At 41.1% G+C, this 16533-nt stretch overlaps 1 protein-coding gene across 1 annotated transcript; it reads left to right on the top strand.

Moving 5' to 3' along the window:
* Nucleotides 1–1960: 1960 nt before the first annotated feature.
* On the top strand, nt 1961–16224 carry rspry1 (ring finger and SPRY domain containing 1). Its single transcript, XM_080438501.1, has 15 exons — nt 1961–2320; nt 3020–3648; nt 4537–4589; nt 5062–5174; nt 6135–6261; nt 6799–6857; nt 7312–7378; nt 8386–8517; nt 8777–8892; nt 9084–9227; nt 9438–9549; nt 9788–9890; nt 11000–11152; nt 11639–11743; nt 12916–16224. The coding sequence occupies exons 2-15, from the start codon at nt 3245–3247 to the stop codon at nt 13010–13012; spliced, it is 1785 nt and encodes a 594-aa protein (XP_080294627.1). The 5' UTR covers nt 1961–2320; nt 3020–3244; the 3' UTR covers nt 13013–16224.
* The last annotated feature ends 309 nt before the right edge of the window (nt 16225–16533 follow it).

Raw genomic sequence — 16533 nt, 5'->3', positions numbered from 1 at the left:
TAGACCTACAAACAACTGCTGAAATAAAAGAAACATATCAAACACTTGTCACCTATAACCTCAAGTATAGGCCTATCTGTCAGATGTTTTTAGGGCTTTTATTTCCAATGCCCAGCCAATGCCATACCATCACAGTCACAGTAGCCATAATATGTGAAAAACAGTTATGATGATTAAGTCTGGGCCAATACGTCCTGCCTAATGTTAACATATGGCACACACATGTCTTTATTGGTCTTTCTGCCAAATTTGCTATAGCTTTTGTTTTTTTTCATGAAAACTACACAAAATAATTGTGTAGAGCAGGGGGTTTCAACTGATTGTGAATCAGGGACCACCACCCTGACATGGGGGGATATGGGGATATGGACTAATATTAGTGCTTTGGTAACACTTATGCATCCCATGTCTATTTATCCCACCGTTTCTCAACCAATGGTCCACGGACTACTATTGGTCCATGGCATAATTAGGCCTGCAGGTTGTCAATGGGAAAATGTTTTAAAATATAAATACATAACATGCCTTTGTTAAATGTTTTACATTACATTTTTAAATAATATTTCCAAGTCCAAATCAAATGTAAGAAAATGATTTGAATTAATAGGCGTGGTGTGGGAGAAAAAGCTTGAAGTGAAATAGGCCTAATATTTAACTGTTAAGGGCTTGATTTAATTTGTTGCACGATATTATGTGCAACAAATTATATCAAGCCTATTTATCTGAAATAGTATTAAACTGAAATATGCATTATTTCATTATTTAACTGAAATATGCTATTAGTCCAGAGCTAAAAACCACTGTTCTATTCCTATCCCAAGGTTACCCTTATTCCATTCTCTTACTTAATCTAATTTATGTATGAGTGAGCAGACACATGTGATTATACACAGTATGGGCACATTTCCTAATAATGATGACTCAATCAGGCAATGGGTACAACTTCCCCTTCTGGAGATTCTCCCTTTTCTGTGGAATTTATTGACCTCCAACTTCCCAGTAACTGACAACGTTGACACATCATCATACTGTAGGTCACCAGGTCATTAGTGCACTGTTCCGTGGAATACAATAAAAAATACAAATCTTCACTTTCCTTCATTACAAAATGCATGGCCAGGGACCACAAGCAATACCCTCACGGACCACCAGTGGTCCACGGACCACCTGTTGAAAACCCCTGGTGTAGAGTGAAAAAAGAACCCCTTTATCAGCTTCATTATAGTGTTTATACAGTTTTAATTTATCTCTCTCTCTCTCCTGAGTCCTGACTGGATTGGTATCCTAAAAATGTCTTTTCTGTTTAGTAAAGTAAAGAGCTGGAAGAGAGATGATAAGATCTAAGGTTCAGCATGTCATGACGTGTCTAACTTTTAGTCTGCGTTTGGGGTTTTGGTGAAAGGGGGAGGGGGGAACTTCCCCCAGTGGTGGAAAGTAAGTACATATACTCAAGTACTGTAGGCTACTTAAGTAAAAACGTTGAGGTACTTTCACTTTACTGGAGTATTTCCAATTTTCAGTACTTTTACTTCTAATCCACTGCATATCAGAAGCAAATATTATATTTTTACTCCACCACTACAATTATTTGAAAACTTTAGTTAGTAGGCCTAGTTACTTTGCAGATTTTGATTATTATTACAAAACATTATATTAAAATAGATCTGCTATTTTCAAAATATATTTTTTATATTTTCATTTTAAAACCACCTTCTGCATAATGAGCAATTTCTACTTTTGGTACTTTTTAAGTACATTTTGATACCAATACTTTTTGTACTTTTACTCGAGTAAATTTAGAATTCCGGATTTTTTAAAAACTTGTAACAGAGCATTTCTACATTGCAATATTGATACTTTTACTTAAGTAAAAACATGTGAGTACTTTTTTCCACCCCTGGCATTTGGGGTTGTGGTGAAAAGGGTGGGAGGAGGACCTCCTCCATCGACAGCTGATGACGCTACGGAACTTAGCTATTAGCACTCTAGTGGTGTGTGTGTGTGTGTGTTTAAGCCACATATTATAACATGTTTACAGGGCGTTAGCCACCATTACGTGGATCTATTACAACAAAGTCCAGCAACGAGACATTGGTGAAACATACGCGATTTCAGCCTCGGGATCAACGCTGTCACACGGTCGGTCGATCGTGGTTGATAAGAAGGAACAACATCGCTACAAAACGGTAGCTAATATGATCGGCTGCTAGCGTTGAACACAACGAGTGTGTGAGTGTGAACAGCTAGCCTGTTTGCTACTGACACTGATCTCTACATGTCACTGGACACGGATCGGACTGCTCAACTGATTCACTGTAAGGTAAGAAGAACACAGAGGCGAGGAAATGTGTTGCTATGTTGTTGGTTCACAGTCCGTGGGTGGTAGTTAGTTACACATTATAGTAGATGTTACATACTGAGGTATGTGTTGGGAAATGCATGCTATGTTGCTCAAGTTAAAACCTGGGGCAGGCATTAGGCAACGTTTAGCGAGCTAGACGAGACGAGACAGGCAGCACTGATGACGTTTGTCAACAAATAATGCTGAAATCTACCACACAATCGACTAGCCTTTTATCAAGACTATCACATTATGTGTTTAATAGATTCTGACAAAGATACGAAAGTAAACGTCAGACTCGATTACATGCAGCTATCATAGTCTTGATCCAAGGCTAGTTGACACTTTTTGTCAACTGAATTTGCCAACAACTGTGGGTTTGCTTGTTGCTCAATGATCTTGTCGACAGCAGTTTTTTTTATCTGTGTGGAGTGAGAAATGTCTATCATTGTACTAGATTCGTTGACATTAGCTGATAGCTTTGTGCAGGACTGTTGATATCTAGCCTTGGATCAAGACTGTCATAGATGTATTTTATTGAATCTGACTTTTATTTTCGTATAAAGATGGACAAATGTCAAAATAGATCAAATACATCTATGATAGCCTTGATCCAAGGCTAGTTTGTATCTAACTCTGGTTTTAAATGGTGTCTGTCTGTGTTTATTATACCCTCAGGTGTGCAAGCTGAAAGAGAAAGCTGGATAATGTATCAGCACCATTTATGATGGTCAACGCCCTTTTGATTTCACCATCTGAGCCTTTCCACTCCATTTAACCCAGCCAGATAGGGTTGCGGCCCCAACAATCTCACATCTCTGCTCGGCATCAATATGATAAGTGACAGTGACCCCTCTCTGCCCGTAAGGATGAGACCCTCCCAAGACAAGTGCTACAAATGATATGATAGTAGCCGCCTGGATCACATTCTGTGCCTGCAGGAGCCTTGCACAGGTTCTGCGTTTCCTTTCCTCCTCAAAACCCCCTCCTCCATTCTGGGAGACCCTTATCAGCGTGGTCTCCAGCACCGTAACCATGGGTAATAGCTGTGTGTGCCGGGAGGACAGTGACCCGGAGGACCACCACCACGGGTCGACGCGGGCGACCCGAGGCCAGGCCAGGCGGGTGGATCACGGACATGGTACAGGTGTCGGTGTCGATGCTGGAGAGGCTCGGAGTAGTCGACCCAGGGACCCGGTTCGGCCGCCACGCAGGGGCCGTGGGCCCCATGAACCAAGACGCAAGAAACAGAACGTAGATGGTTTGGTGCTGGACACGCTCGCTGTCATCAGGACGCTAGTGGATAAGTGAGTGTAATATATAAGATAATAGTTATGATATTTATAATGGATTGAGAATGAGGTGTTTCCCTCATTTTGTCTGTTGGCACATTTTATTTTATGAACTTATAATAACTAACTTATAATGAAATAACTAAATGTGAATGAGCATTCTTTAGGGGCAGATCTAGGACAACTATATCTAAAAACCTTATAAATCTACTAATTAATACAAATCAGTTAGCTTATAATTATATTATAAACGTGTATTATTGGATTTATTCTTGGCAGAAACCGTTTAACTTCCAAAACAAATGCAAAGTAAACTATGTTGTTGGTTGATAGTTTAGAAAACTGGTTAGTTTTCATGCCCTTCTTCCTACAGTAGAGCTGTGTGACGTAGTCTGTTGGGTAGTGTGAGGATCAAAACGGCTAAATGAGGCTCTTGACTGTACTGTACAGCTCAGTCTAAGTAACAGCAACATCACCACCAACAACAACTGAAGCAAATCCCTCACAATTATAGTCTGTTCTTACTCTACTCATTACACAGCTGTCTAGAGACACAAATAGGCATGCACACAGCCGTGCGGCACACACACACACACACGCTTAAATCATGTATTTATTTACATAAAGTTTATTATGGTGGTCACAGGGACAGAGTAAAAAAAACATTTTATTCATTTTCATTTTGAAAATACTGTGCACCACACAGTAATAAACACCGTAATAATACACATATCAAGATGTGGTTGAGGTTGTATTAATTTAACTCCGAGAGTGTTAAATGTAACAAACTGGACCTGTAAGGGTTGATTTGGGAGAGTCTGAAAATGTAACAAACTGGACCTGTAAGGGTTGATTTGGTTACATTAAATTAACACTCTAAATTGTTTCTGCCTTGTTTTTCAGTGACCAAGAGCCTCCTTACTCCATGATTACATTGCATGAGATGGCAGAGACAGGTGAGATACACACTAAAAGGAGATCAAATAAATATTTTGTTAAAATGAGTACTGAAAATAGCAAATCTACAAGTTGACAGTGTGTCGTTATGTTACACGTTGTGAGCTTGTTCATTGGCTATTATTTTCACTATTTTTGTGGTTAATTCATAATTTATTTTCTAAGTTTAGTTATCGGGGAGACACCAAAAATCACTGGCCATACCTGTTTCTTCATGCATTTAGACAGCATTTTGAACTTTCAGTATCGTGTCCATACTGTACCTGTTTCTTCATGCATTTAGACTTCATGTATCTGACTGTATTTTGAACCTTCAGCATCTTTAAGTGCTAGTTTCTCTTTCATAAAAGTCAAGTGCATTGTTGCATATTTTATCTGATACCATGCCATGTGATCCTCTGCTTTCTCTCTTCGTGTCTCTGTAATCATTTTCACTCTCCTCTCTTGCTCCTTTGCTCTTTGCTCCCTCAGATGATGGTTGGTTGGAGGTGGTCCAATCTCTGATCCGAGTGATTCCACTGGACGATCCGCTGGGCCCTGCTGTGATCACCCTTCTACTGGATGAGTGTCCCCTGCCCACCAAGGTCAGTAACACGTGTGTGTGTGTGTGTGTGTACTTAACCTTGCCTCATTGAAACTTGAACCAAGGTAGAGCTGTGTAAGCTATGAGTCAAAATCTGACCAAGGTCCACAATTACTATTAATTATTATTACTGTTAGTGCCAGTGCCTACATTTTAAAACCATGCCCAGCTCAAACCCTAGCAATTAACCACTTAAGCCTAATAGCTTACATAGTTTGTCATACGATGAATAGTGAAAATAGCCAATCTACTGTATAATAAGCTCACAACGTGCCACGCTGCGGCACGTTTTGAGATTGTAGATAACCAGTTTCCTCTATTCTTGACATTTTAGAATTTTTGGAAAAACGTTGAAAAAGTTCGCCCAAAATAGGGACGCCAGGGTTAATGTGGTTAAGAGATCTTCAGTATGACATAAATGGCACTCTCCAGGTTTTGTATGCACCCGCCTTGTTCTTTGAAAAGAGGATATTTTAATTACATAATGCATTCTTGTTTGAAGAGTGCTTAAGCTGCTTAAGATACTCTTAGCTGAAATGTTTAACTAGTAAAACCAGTCTCTCTTCCCTTCCATCCCTGAGGTCTTTCAGTTTTTCAGAAGCTGTGTGGTTGTGTACATGTGCGTATGCATGCTAACATATGCCTCGACTTGTTGCCATAGCGTCCCTTTGTCTATCTTGGCAGCCAGTTTGCATCCTCTCCAATAACCTTTTGGCTTAATGTAAAATGACATGTCTGAAATGACACATCCTCCCATCTGTCCAGCATATTCTACAGAAGCTGTGTTATTAGTGTGGGTGGGTGTTTTTATTTGAGTGTACATGCAAGTGTGTGTTGATGCATTCCAGAACAGTAACTGTCTCTCTCGCTCTGTGTGATGTTGTGCAGATTGCATGGCTTCTGTGTGAATATCTTCTACATGCAATATAACAGTCGTTCCGTTCTCCCCCCCTGTCTCCAGGATGCTCTGCAGAAGCTCTCTGAGATGTTGAGTCTAAGTGCTGCTGTAGCGCGCCAGGATGCTCTCATCCCAGCTAAACACAGAAACACCACTGCTGTCCTGGGCTGCCTGGCAGAGAAACTGGCTGGTATGTCAAGTATAGACAGTTTGCGCCATTATGTATTCATTCCTAATGCAACACAACACTACTACTTGTAAGGACATTCCATTGACTTAATTGCTGGTTGAATCTCTTCTATAATCTGACTATTGACAATGGGCAAGATGCCCACAGCTTGCAATGCTACCTGACAGCATTGTCATCAAGTTATATACTTCAGTGACCTTTTTCCCCACTACACAAATTCTCTTTGCCGAAAATAGCCGATCTACAAGCTCTCAAGGTATCGTGTTGTGACATTCTAGGTCTGCTATTTTTGCTGAATTTACGCCGATTATGAGATGCCCAGATTAGGAACGCTAGGGTTATGTGGTTAAAATTGCAAGGTGACAAATACTTTACACCCAAAAAGCAAGAGTTACTTATAGGTCTTGAAATAGTTATCAATATTCATTAATTGCCGCAGATATATACAAGACATTGAAGTTGTTGTCCAGGGACTACTGACAGGTTTTATGTTCTTGGAACAATTGAAGTTCAGCTTTTTATTTTTGTCAATATAAGGTCCTGCCAGTATTGGGCTGTTGAGTCCTGGAACCCTGGAATACCTTCTAGAGAGCCTGGTGAGCAAACACAAATACACTGTGTGTGTGTGTGTGTGTGTGTGTGTGTGTGAGACAGTGTGTCAAATGAAGCAGCTTTGATGTGAAGTGTCACATTACACACATATTGCAGTGTTGAATATTTAGTTGTCTGTCACCTGCAAGTGACAGACAAGAAGGAGAAGTTAACGTCGAAACCGCTCACTATGTGTTTTTTTTTCATGCACTTGTGAGAGTCATAAATCCTTTTTGTTTCGGAACCATACAATTTGATTACAAAGCTTGTGTGAGTGGCCCTTTCATGTTGTGCCAGAGTCCATCCTACATCCCTTAAAGCGTAAATGTGTTGCTACAATTGCTGAATAAAAACAGTGGGAAATTCCTAAATATGATATCTTAGCAACCTCTTTAGAATGTTACAATGTGTATGAATATGTGTATACAGTATATACTTATCTTTTCTGTCTTGTTCCAGAGCTCAGAGTCCCACCCTACTGTCATGCTGTTTGCTCTCATTGCCTTGGAGAAGTTTTCCCAGACAAGTACGTTCAATGATTGCATCCCAGCATTTAGGGAACTCTTATCAACAATTTACAGATGCTCTTATCCAGAGCGACTTACAATAAGCAAGGTAATCACATACATAGAATTTAGAGAGACAGTGCAGTGCCTCAAGAAACTAGGATCCCGGTTAAACCTAACAACCTAACATCAGTCAAATGATAAAATAACAATCTCTACATTGAAACTATAGGCTACCAGGTAAACAATGAACCTAGCATCTGTTTAAATAACATGCTATCTAAATTACATTCTTAACATTGTGGTCAATACAAACATAAGTAACAAACAGCAAGTGACCAAGATAATATGTCTGCCTGGTAGCCATATCTTGTTCAATTGCTAGCATCAATGGAGGCAGAAGGTGGCAGGAAGGGGTATAGAGAGGGTGAAGTGCTAGGGGGTGAGGTGGAGTCTGAAGAGGTGAGTCTTCAGATTATGGCGGAAAATTGTGAAAATGCAATGCTGTTTTTATTTCAAATGTACCCCTCTAAACCATTGGTTCTCAAAGTGGGGTCCGGGGACCCCCAGGGGTACTTGAGGGTGTTCCAGGGGGTACCCAGAAAAATGTGTAAATATAGCATCAGAATAATTATGACCTTTTATACTTTGGCTATTCAAAAATAGCAGATATACAAGCTCATAGCGCGGCACGAGTGCCGCGCTATGAGCTTGTAGATCTGCTATTTTTTTAAAATCTTGAAATTTTTTGCAAATCTTTGAATATATATATATTTTTAAAGCGAACATTTGTAACTCAAATCTTGGCTTCTGGTGGGTCCCTGCCTGGAACAAAATATTTTTAGATGGGGGTCCGCGGCCAAATGCATAATTTTGGGGGTCCTTGGCATGAAAAAGTTTGAGAACCACTGCTCTAAACATTACAGTGAAGCTCAGAAGAAGGAACATAATATGATCAAAGGAAAGTTAGATTGCTTCATTCTCTGATGCCTTCTTTTAACCACTCATTAATCTCTGGTCCCCGCAGGTGAGAACAAGCTAACTGTGTCCGAGTCATGTATCAGCGATCGACTTGCTGTCCTGGAGACCTGGGCAGAGCAGTCTGACTACCTCAAGAGGCAGGTCGGATTCTGTTCCCAGTGGAGCCTCGACAATCTCTGTGAGTATAGCCGTGTCGTTCTAGCTCAACGACGTTGGCCTGATCCCAAGACCTGAGGCGATTCTTAAAAAAAATCAGTTTTTGGAAAAAAATCTAAACATTTTTTTTTTCAAGATTTTTCAAAAATAGCAGATCTACAAGCGATGAGCTTGTATATCTGCTATTTTTGAATAGCCAAAGAAATCTAAAGTGACACAGATGCGTTCCAGGTCTGAAAGGGTTAAAGGATATACTGTATTAAAGCTTCTTCTCTGAACAGTCCTGAAGGATGGCCGTCCGTTCACGTATGAGAAGGTCAACCTCGGCAACATCAACGCCATGCTCAACAGCAATGATGTCAGCGAGTACCTCAAGATCTCCCCCACTGGACTAGAGGTGTGTGTGTGTGTGTGTGTGTGTGTGTGTGATCGGGACCAAAGTTCTGTTAAACAAAGCTTTAGCCCAAAGATCTAATGATAGTTTTACAAAATAACTATAAAATAAGATTTATAGACAGTTAGTTGAAGTTCAAAGTTTACACGTTCCTTGCTTACTCATTTTTTCTGTCTTTCGGCCCCTTCCTTTAGGCTCGATGTGACGCCTCATCGTTTGAGAGCGTGCGCTGTACGTTCTGCGTGGACTCTGGGGTTTGGTACTATGAGGTGACCGTCGTTACATCGGGGGTGATGCAGATTGGATGGGCCACCAAGGACAGCAAGTTCCTTAATCATGTAATAATCATCTCTAATCCTTTTACCGTTGACCCTTTTCTCTTTACCTCCAGTGCTGCTTTAGTTTGTCCACACTCCTATTCAAGCACTTTCTTTTTTTTAAATCATTTTTGAAAATGTTTTGAATTTTATTCTTACACAGTCTCCTTTTCTTGGATATACCCCCCCCCTCTTTGTGTGTGTGTGTGTGTGTGTGTGTGTGTGTTGCAGGAGGGCTATGGGATAGGAGATGATGAGTATTCGTGTGCGTATGATGGCTGCAGGCAGCTCATCTGGTACAATGCTCGCAGTAAACCACACTCTCACCCCTGCTGGAAGGAAGGTATGTATCCTTTCTTTTTTCATATATTAAGTAGATTATTCAGACCCCTGTTAGTCCATTGATTTAGCCACAAACAGGCCTTACTGCCAGGCCTAAAGCCTCATTTATACTTTATATAATACAAGCTTACAACGTGTTGCACTGCAACACGTTGTGAGCTTCTAGATCGGCTGTTTTTTAGTGCACGACACAATGCGCATCAAGTACAAATCCATGTCCATGTGTGTGTCCTGATTAGGAGATGCCATAGGCTTTTTGCTGGACCTCAGTAAGAAACAGATGATCTTCTATCTCAATGGACACCAGCTGCCGCCAGAGAAACAGGTCTTCTCCTCAGCCACGTAAGTTCACACACACACACACACACACACACACACACACACACACACACACACACACACACTCACACTCACACTCACACTCACTCACTCATCTTTACAATGGTAACAATCACCCATAAAGGCTCAATATTAGTATTAAGACATCTGCAGACATTAGCAGTGTTTCTTTTCACGCTTGAACAGAAGTCATTCACTTTCCAGTCATGAATGAACTGTCCAGTTATAATTGAAAAAGAATGACCCCTGGTGGCCGAATAGGGGGACAGCAGAGAATGATGTTCACAGCAAATAAATACAACATGGAATGAACGCAAAGTATTTGGTCACTTTACAGGCAACATAAACGGTGATACAGTACTTCTCTTGTCATAAACAAATGGTTAGCAAAACACCACGTTAACTCCTCCAGCCACATATGAACATTATACAAATGATGTTAGGTATGCTTTCTTACATCTTCTTACAACATGAATTGTGCATTACGACGCATGAACACAACGATACAATAACCATGCATGCACTTAGCTTTTGTCATGAACTCCTAAAGCTTGTGAAGATATACTGGAACGTCAGACAATAATAAACTGAGGTAATACACGTAAACGTGACTACGTCACTACCTGTTACCTGAGCATTTAAAGATACATACACTCATTATGATAGGCAGTGGATGCCGTCCCTGTGTCTGGTTAGGACAGCTTTTGGGGAAAGTTGATGAAGCATTTGTGGGAATCTTTTAGTCTCCTCATAGAGATATACCATTCGAGTGATAACGTTTTAACGTGTCCACGTTTTATTATTAACGTCGTGTTTCATCTGGAGCTTTTGTGGAGAGTCAATACACAACTTAATAACCGTCCGGACCAACCGGCGATCTCGCATTTAGAATGCCGACAACTCATAACTCTAGTCTACGCGACAACTTCCCAGTAACAACAACTGTCTTGTTCCGGTCTTACCAGAGAGAGGGGGAGAGAGAGAGAGAACTTTTTTGGTAACATATTTCTCCCTACATCCTACCTCTATTCTTCTTTAACCTCTCTACATCTTATCTTCTACTCCCCTTTGTTCTAATTGTTTCCCTTCATGTTTCACCTCTCTCTGTCCAGGTCTGGTTTCTTTGCGGCAGCCAGCTTCATGTCATACCAGCAGTGTGAGTTCAACTTCGGGGCCAAGCCTTTCCGCCACCCACCCTCCATCAAGTTCAGCACCTTTAACGACTTTGCCTCTCTGCTACCCAACGAAAAGATCATTCTGCCCAGGTATGAATCATACTAAAACCACTATTAGGCAGCACCTACCTAATGTACTTACAACAAAAAAAAACAATTGTACCTTTTTGTGGTAAACCAAATTTTAATCTATTACTCAACTTTAATCTCCCAAAGGCCTTAAGTAAATGACTGATTGGGTAGTAAATGATTGGCATGCACACAGTGCCAGTTGTCCAGTCTGTTCCCCGGGGCTCTGTCACAAAGAATGTCTGCTTTATTGAAGTCAGCATTCATTACTCAGCTTTTGGCTATGTAGCTTTAGGTTAGGGCAGCAGGAAACAAACAATAGTGTCCCGTATAGATGAATACCTCAACCAAATGGCAACCTCGCTTGAATTGACTTCATAATATTTGGGTAAATCATGGTTTGTGATTTGAAAGATTACAGGCCAATAGCCAAATCCCTTGTTGGCTGTGTGCTGTTATTTTCCTAACGGTTGTTTGTGCACATGCACACGTGTGTTCATCCTCCAGACACCGGCGCCTGGCCTTGCTGAAGCAGGTTAGCATCCGCGACAATTGCTGCACATTGTGTTGTGACATCATGGCTGACACCGAACTGCGACCCTGTGGACACGGGTATGTACAGTATGTGTGTGTGTGGAATAAATCCATCAATTATCCATGTTATGTATGATGTTTTTGTTCAAAGATGTTTGTATTAGCTTTAAGATGTGGTTGTTGTAGGTAACAATCACTAACATGGATCCGTAGTCTCTACTCTATACCCATTAATTCAATACAGATTAACTTCGCTCTTGGGTAAAATTTTAGACTGGACATGCATTTAGACACCCCAAGCACAATGGTTGGCTTTGCATAAGTGATTCCTTAATTTGTCCCTAAGCTTCACCAGCCAGCTCCGCCGTATGCCTCCATAGGTGGCATGCTGTCGCGTTCCTCATCCTCCATTTTCTCCATCCAACAAATGTCCAATTACAGGATTAAATCTTGAGAGTTTTACTCAAGTCGTGTGGCGTGTTCCTGTCATCTGGATCATTTGGTGTAAGGTGGACATAAAACTCGGTCAGAGCTGTCTAAATCAGTCTTTTTCTTGTTTAATAGTATCATAAGTCTTTTATGATAAGTATTTAAGTCTTTTATGATAAGTATTTAGTCTCGCTGCATGCTCATGTGAAGTTCAATGACTGGTGCTTATTGTTTAAACCATTCATTTTAGTCTAGTGTACTTGAAGCATATAGCACAGCAGCCACATTTTATAGATCTTTCTCATGGACTGGTCACACAGACGGGTACACACGTACATGAAGGATTGTGTGGACCTTGTGCAGTGTCTGTGAGCTGTGTGGACGTCTGCTCAGGGACCACTATGTATCTGTGTGGACGCAAAGCGAACCACATTCGTCGACGTCTTTCAGTTTATCTTGCGAATAAGAATTTCGCTTATGAACTGGGCTTTACACTGAGAAACACTTCTCTCATAGGACCAGGTTTCTCACACTTCTCAATGGTGGTGTATTGTCACTGGCTTCGCCCGTAGAAATGTAGTTTCTGTATGCAGTGAAAATGTACTTCACTCACCTACCTCCAGACTGGCAGCCTAACACCTTGCACACACAGACTAGACACACAGGTGATATGCAGTCAGAGCATGTCCAGCCAATCATATGACTTATCACCTATGACCCCATGACCTATAACCTTACCCGTAACAGTAATACAATGTTCTCTATTTTGCGCATGTGTACCTGATATGTTTTTATTCATGTTCCTGTTTCTCTCTCTGCAGTGGTATATGTATGGAGTGTGCCTTACAATTAGAGACGTGCCCGTTGTGTCGCCAGGACATCCAGACCCGCGTCAGACTCATTGCACACGTCTCCTGACACACTTCCTGCTTCACCTCCAGTCAGGACATGGATACGTTCCTTCCAGCCTCTCTCTCTCTCTTCCAATACCCTCTTGCCCATACCGTAATCAAACCGACCAATAGGACTGTGAGGGTGTTGCCATGACATTGTGATGACTTATAACGGAACCCTGGGTCTGGCTAGAAGAGAGAGGGATGGACATAAGGAGATGGATAGGAAGAGAGGAATTTCCTTTCCAATAAAAGATATAAAAAACGAAAAGAAGAGGGAGAGGAGGGGAGTAAAGCCATGGTTGGATCGTGGAATCCTTTCCTCATGTTCCTTTATATTCTTTCTGTTGTAGCCCTCGCACAACTCATTGACAAGAGAGAGGCAGAGTGGAAGTAACATCAGCCCACTGCTCGCAGTGTGTGTGTGATTCAGACAAAGACGGCAAGACGAGTAGGAAGAGGAGCCCATACAACACAGAACCACCAAGTCGTCTGCAACCTCCTGTGTTGAGCTATCTGACATCATGGGAGAGAGGAGGAAGCCAGTGGTCACTCAAACCCACATTGTAATTCAGCTCGGTCCCATCACCATTACTAACACATCTGCAAAGGCACAGTCTGATAAGGTTGGATAGGCATAAGCACAGGATACAAGAAGAACTTTAGAATACAGCCTGTAAACGGATATATTTTCTCTTTACAATTAGGGGTGAAGATAATGCCATTGGCGATGCCCTCTGCCTGGCATTGTCATTTTTATTTGCTTCTAAGAATGGACATGGTTTCCAAATGTTAGGAATTCAGAATATATTCTCTGTACCAACACCTGTCCAATTGTTTTGTCAGTTCCAGTGTATGCACCCAAAGATAGCTTCTTTTTTTAGGGCTGGGTATTACTATTGGACATTTACACCTTTGGAATAAGATGCCAGTCTTTGGTGTATACCGGGTTTAAGTGGCTAATGGGCATTTATATTGAGGAAACCAATTGAACATTGTCTGATTCTATATAAAAGTAGATGGCATTTACAAATTGGTCAGTAGAAAGTGTCTCATCTCAAAACGTGTATAACCAGTATTGGCACTGTTGACCAATTTCCAGTGATACCTAGCCCTAACTCCTGGTGCTTCCTCTTTTTTTGCTCAGATGTGCTTTACCCACAATTTCCTTTTGATATCAATATTTAACAATAAGAAGAGACTGACAGGCAGGGAGATGAAAATCTATAAAGATTTTCTCGGTACGGTGCAGCATATTGTTGCTGCCCAAGTCAAATTATGTGTAACAGGGTGTTTGGTGAAAGCCTCCAAGGAGAAACTTTGGTATTGGAATTTCACCCTGATTTTCAACATTTCTGTAGGATGGCTTAATTTAAGCAAAATCTACCCGATTGTCTCCACCATGAGACACAATGGCAACTTCCAGATTGACTCCAAGTGAAACCTTAGTAACCTGTGCTGTGGTTTTCTGTTCAGTTTTTCTGTAAGTATCTGCAGTATGTTATTTTGGCAGTACAACTGGTATACAGTCAGTAGGCTAATGTATCTGTCCATTGTACGATACACTAAGGTGAACACCTTGTTTTGGATGTGTGGTGAATGTTGCCATGGACATACAGTCAGTGAGTGAGACAGTTGAAGAAACCCACGTTGAGTTAAAACGACCTAATCTACTGTGTAACCAGACTTGAAGGTCAAATGAACCAATGATGGAAAACAATGTGACTAGACATGTCAGCATGGTGCCTCAGTATGCTGAATATGTCATGTAGCATGTTGCTACAATGTATGGCGTGGTTAGTAATACTCTTATGATTGTGTATGTACTGAACACATTTTGGGCGAAGCAAGTCAATCAGAAAGGCAGTGTAATTTCCAGGTTTGTGACACATGGGGTGGAACTGAGGCTGAGCGACAGCTCTGGTGATCTGAGCGGATCAAAGCAAGCGGCTGCGCCTGGGTGAGGTGCTCACAGACGGGGAGAGGAGAAGAGACATTCGTTGCTAATCTGTTGCACCTTGTTTGTAAAAGATTTATACACTTTAGGTAAGAAATAGGCACTATTTTAAAACACTCATCACCACACCACCTTTCTGTCCGTGGGCTTCTGATTGGTTGGTCGCCCTGCGTCCAAGTTGAACTTTTCTCAACTTCGATACGTCGCTTTTTGCTGGCTCGACCCCCTCCCCTGACGCAGTGGGTAAAATGGTGGTCGCTCCTCTCCATAGACTTTGTATTGAACCCCTCAGCGCATTCTCAGAACATGGCAGCGAAGCAACGCTGTTGGTGTGATGCTTAATTCACAGGTGTGGAGTAGATTTATAATCTCAACGCCACAAAAAAAGACTACTGTACGGAAGTAGCAAATATTGATAACGTTTTTAAACCAATCACGATTGAGACGTGGCCTAGATTTTCAACAAACAAGGTGCCAGAGTCACACATCGGACATCTCTTCTCCCTGGCTGTGAGCTCCTCAGCTGGGTACAGCTGCTTGTTTTGGACCGCTCGGACCACCGGAGCTGTCGCCAGAGCACAACTCACTTATTTACAAGGCTGTCATTCATAACCTCAGACACGCATTTTGCAAATGTTTGCATTGTAAACATTCTGCCCATGTGAATTCAGCGTAACAGAGCAGCATACAGTTTCTTGTTCATGTCTTAAGCAGCAATTAAGCACATCTCTACTCTCTTCCTGTTATCTCCATATTTCTCTCCTTCTGTCTCTCCCCCTCCAACTTTTTTGCCGTCCTTTACTTGAAGCATTTCTGGTTTGACAGAATTAACAGTTGTATTTTGCAAATGGGGGAATTTAGCATAATGCAAACAATCATTTGAGATGAATAATGCTTAAAATTTCCTTTGGTTAAATTGTTATTTTTATAATTAATCTGGAATGATTGTCATCCACCAAATTGCATGAAATCAATGTTTTTTTTAAATTATTCCAACAATACAAGAATGATCTCTGAAAATTCCATGCACCTCTCCCAGTATGTAAAAGACTGTTGTCTGGTTGTCATTGGCTCCTGAAAACCCTTGCACATCAAAGTGAGAATTTGAGAGTTGTCTCTTCTACTGCAAATAAAGTTCAAGACTGGGAAGAAATAAGGAACACACATTGTATTTAAACATCTATAAAGGAGTTTTGCCCCAGGGTTCCCAAAGATGTGATTTACTGAAGAATTGTTGTTTCCTGGATTGTGATATTTGTAATAAATGTATGTTCATGTGAGTTCAGTGTCACTTGGTTGTATTTAAACACACACACACACACACACACGCACGCACGCACACGCGCACACACACACGCACACACACACACACACACACACTTTATTTACTCTAGTGTTCTCAAATAATAGATTTTTTTGGTCATTAAAGTTTCTTAATTTTTCAACAAAAATGACATTAAAGACAAAGAACAATAACAAAACCAGAAAAATAAAAAACTGTTAAACACATCAAAAACAGGCAGTCATAGCCTACCTAAGCTAAGGACAACACTCCCCTACACCCCTTTACTATCAATTATGATTAGAGC

This window comes from Gymnoscopelus braueri (genome assembly GCF_963280865.1).
Source record: "Gymnoscopelus braueri genome assembly, chromosome: 9".
In the NCBI taxonomy this organism is placed as follows: Eukaryota; Metazoa; Chordata; class Actinopteri; order Myctophiformes; family Myctophidae; genus Gymnoscopelus; species Gymnoscopelus braueri.
Note: the sequence above shows the minus strand (reverse complement) of the source record. Positions and strands in the feature narration are given on the sequence as shown.

Coding starts and splice junctions, on each gene's coding strand:
- rspry1 (XM_080438501.1), top strand. CDS start 3,245: ATGATAGTAGCCGCCTGGATCACATTCTGTGCCTGCAGGAGCCTTGCA. Junction 5,175..6,134: donor AGTGTCCCCTGCCCACCAAG/GTCAGTAACACG, acceptor CCCTGTCTCCAG/GATGCTCTGCAGAAGCTCTC. Junction 7,379..8,385: donor GGAGAAGTTTTCCCAGACAA/GTACGTTCAATG, acceptor TGGTCCCCGCAG/GTGAGAACAAGCTAACTGTG.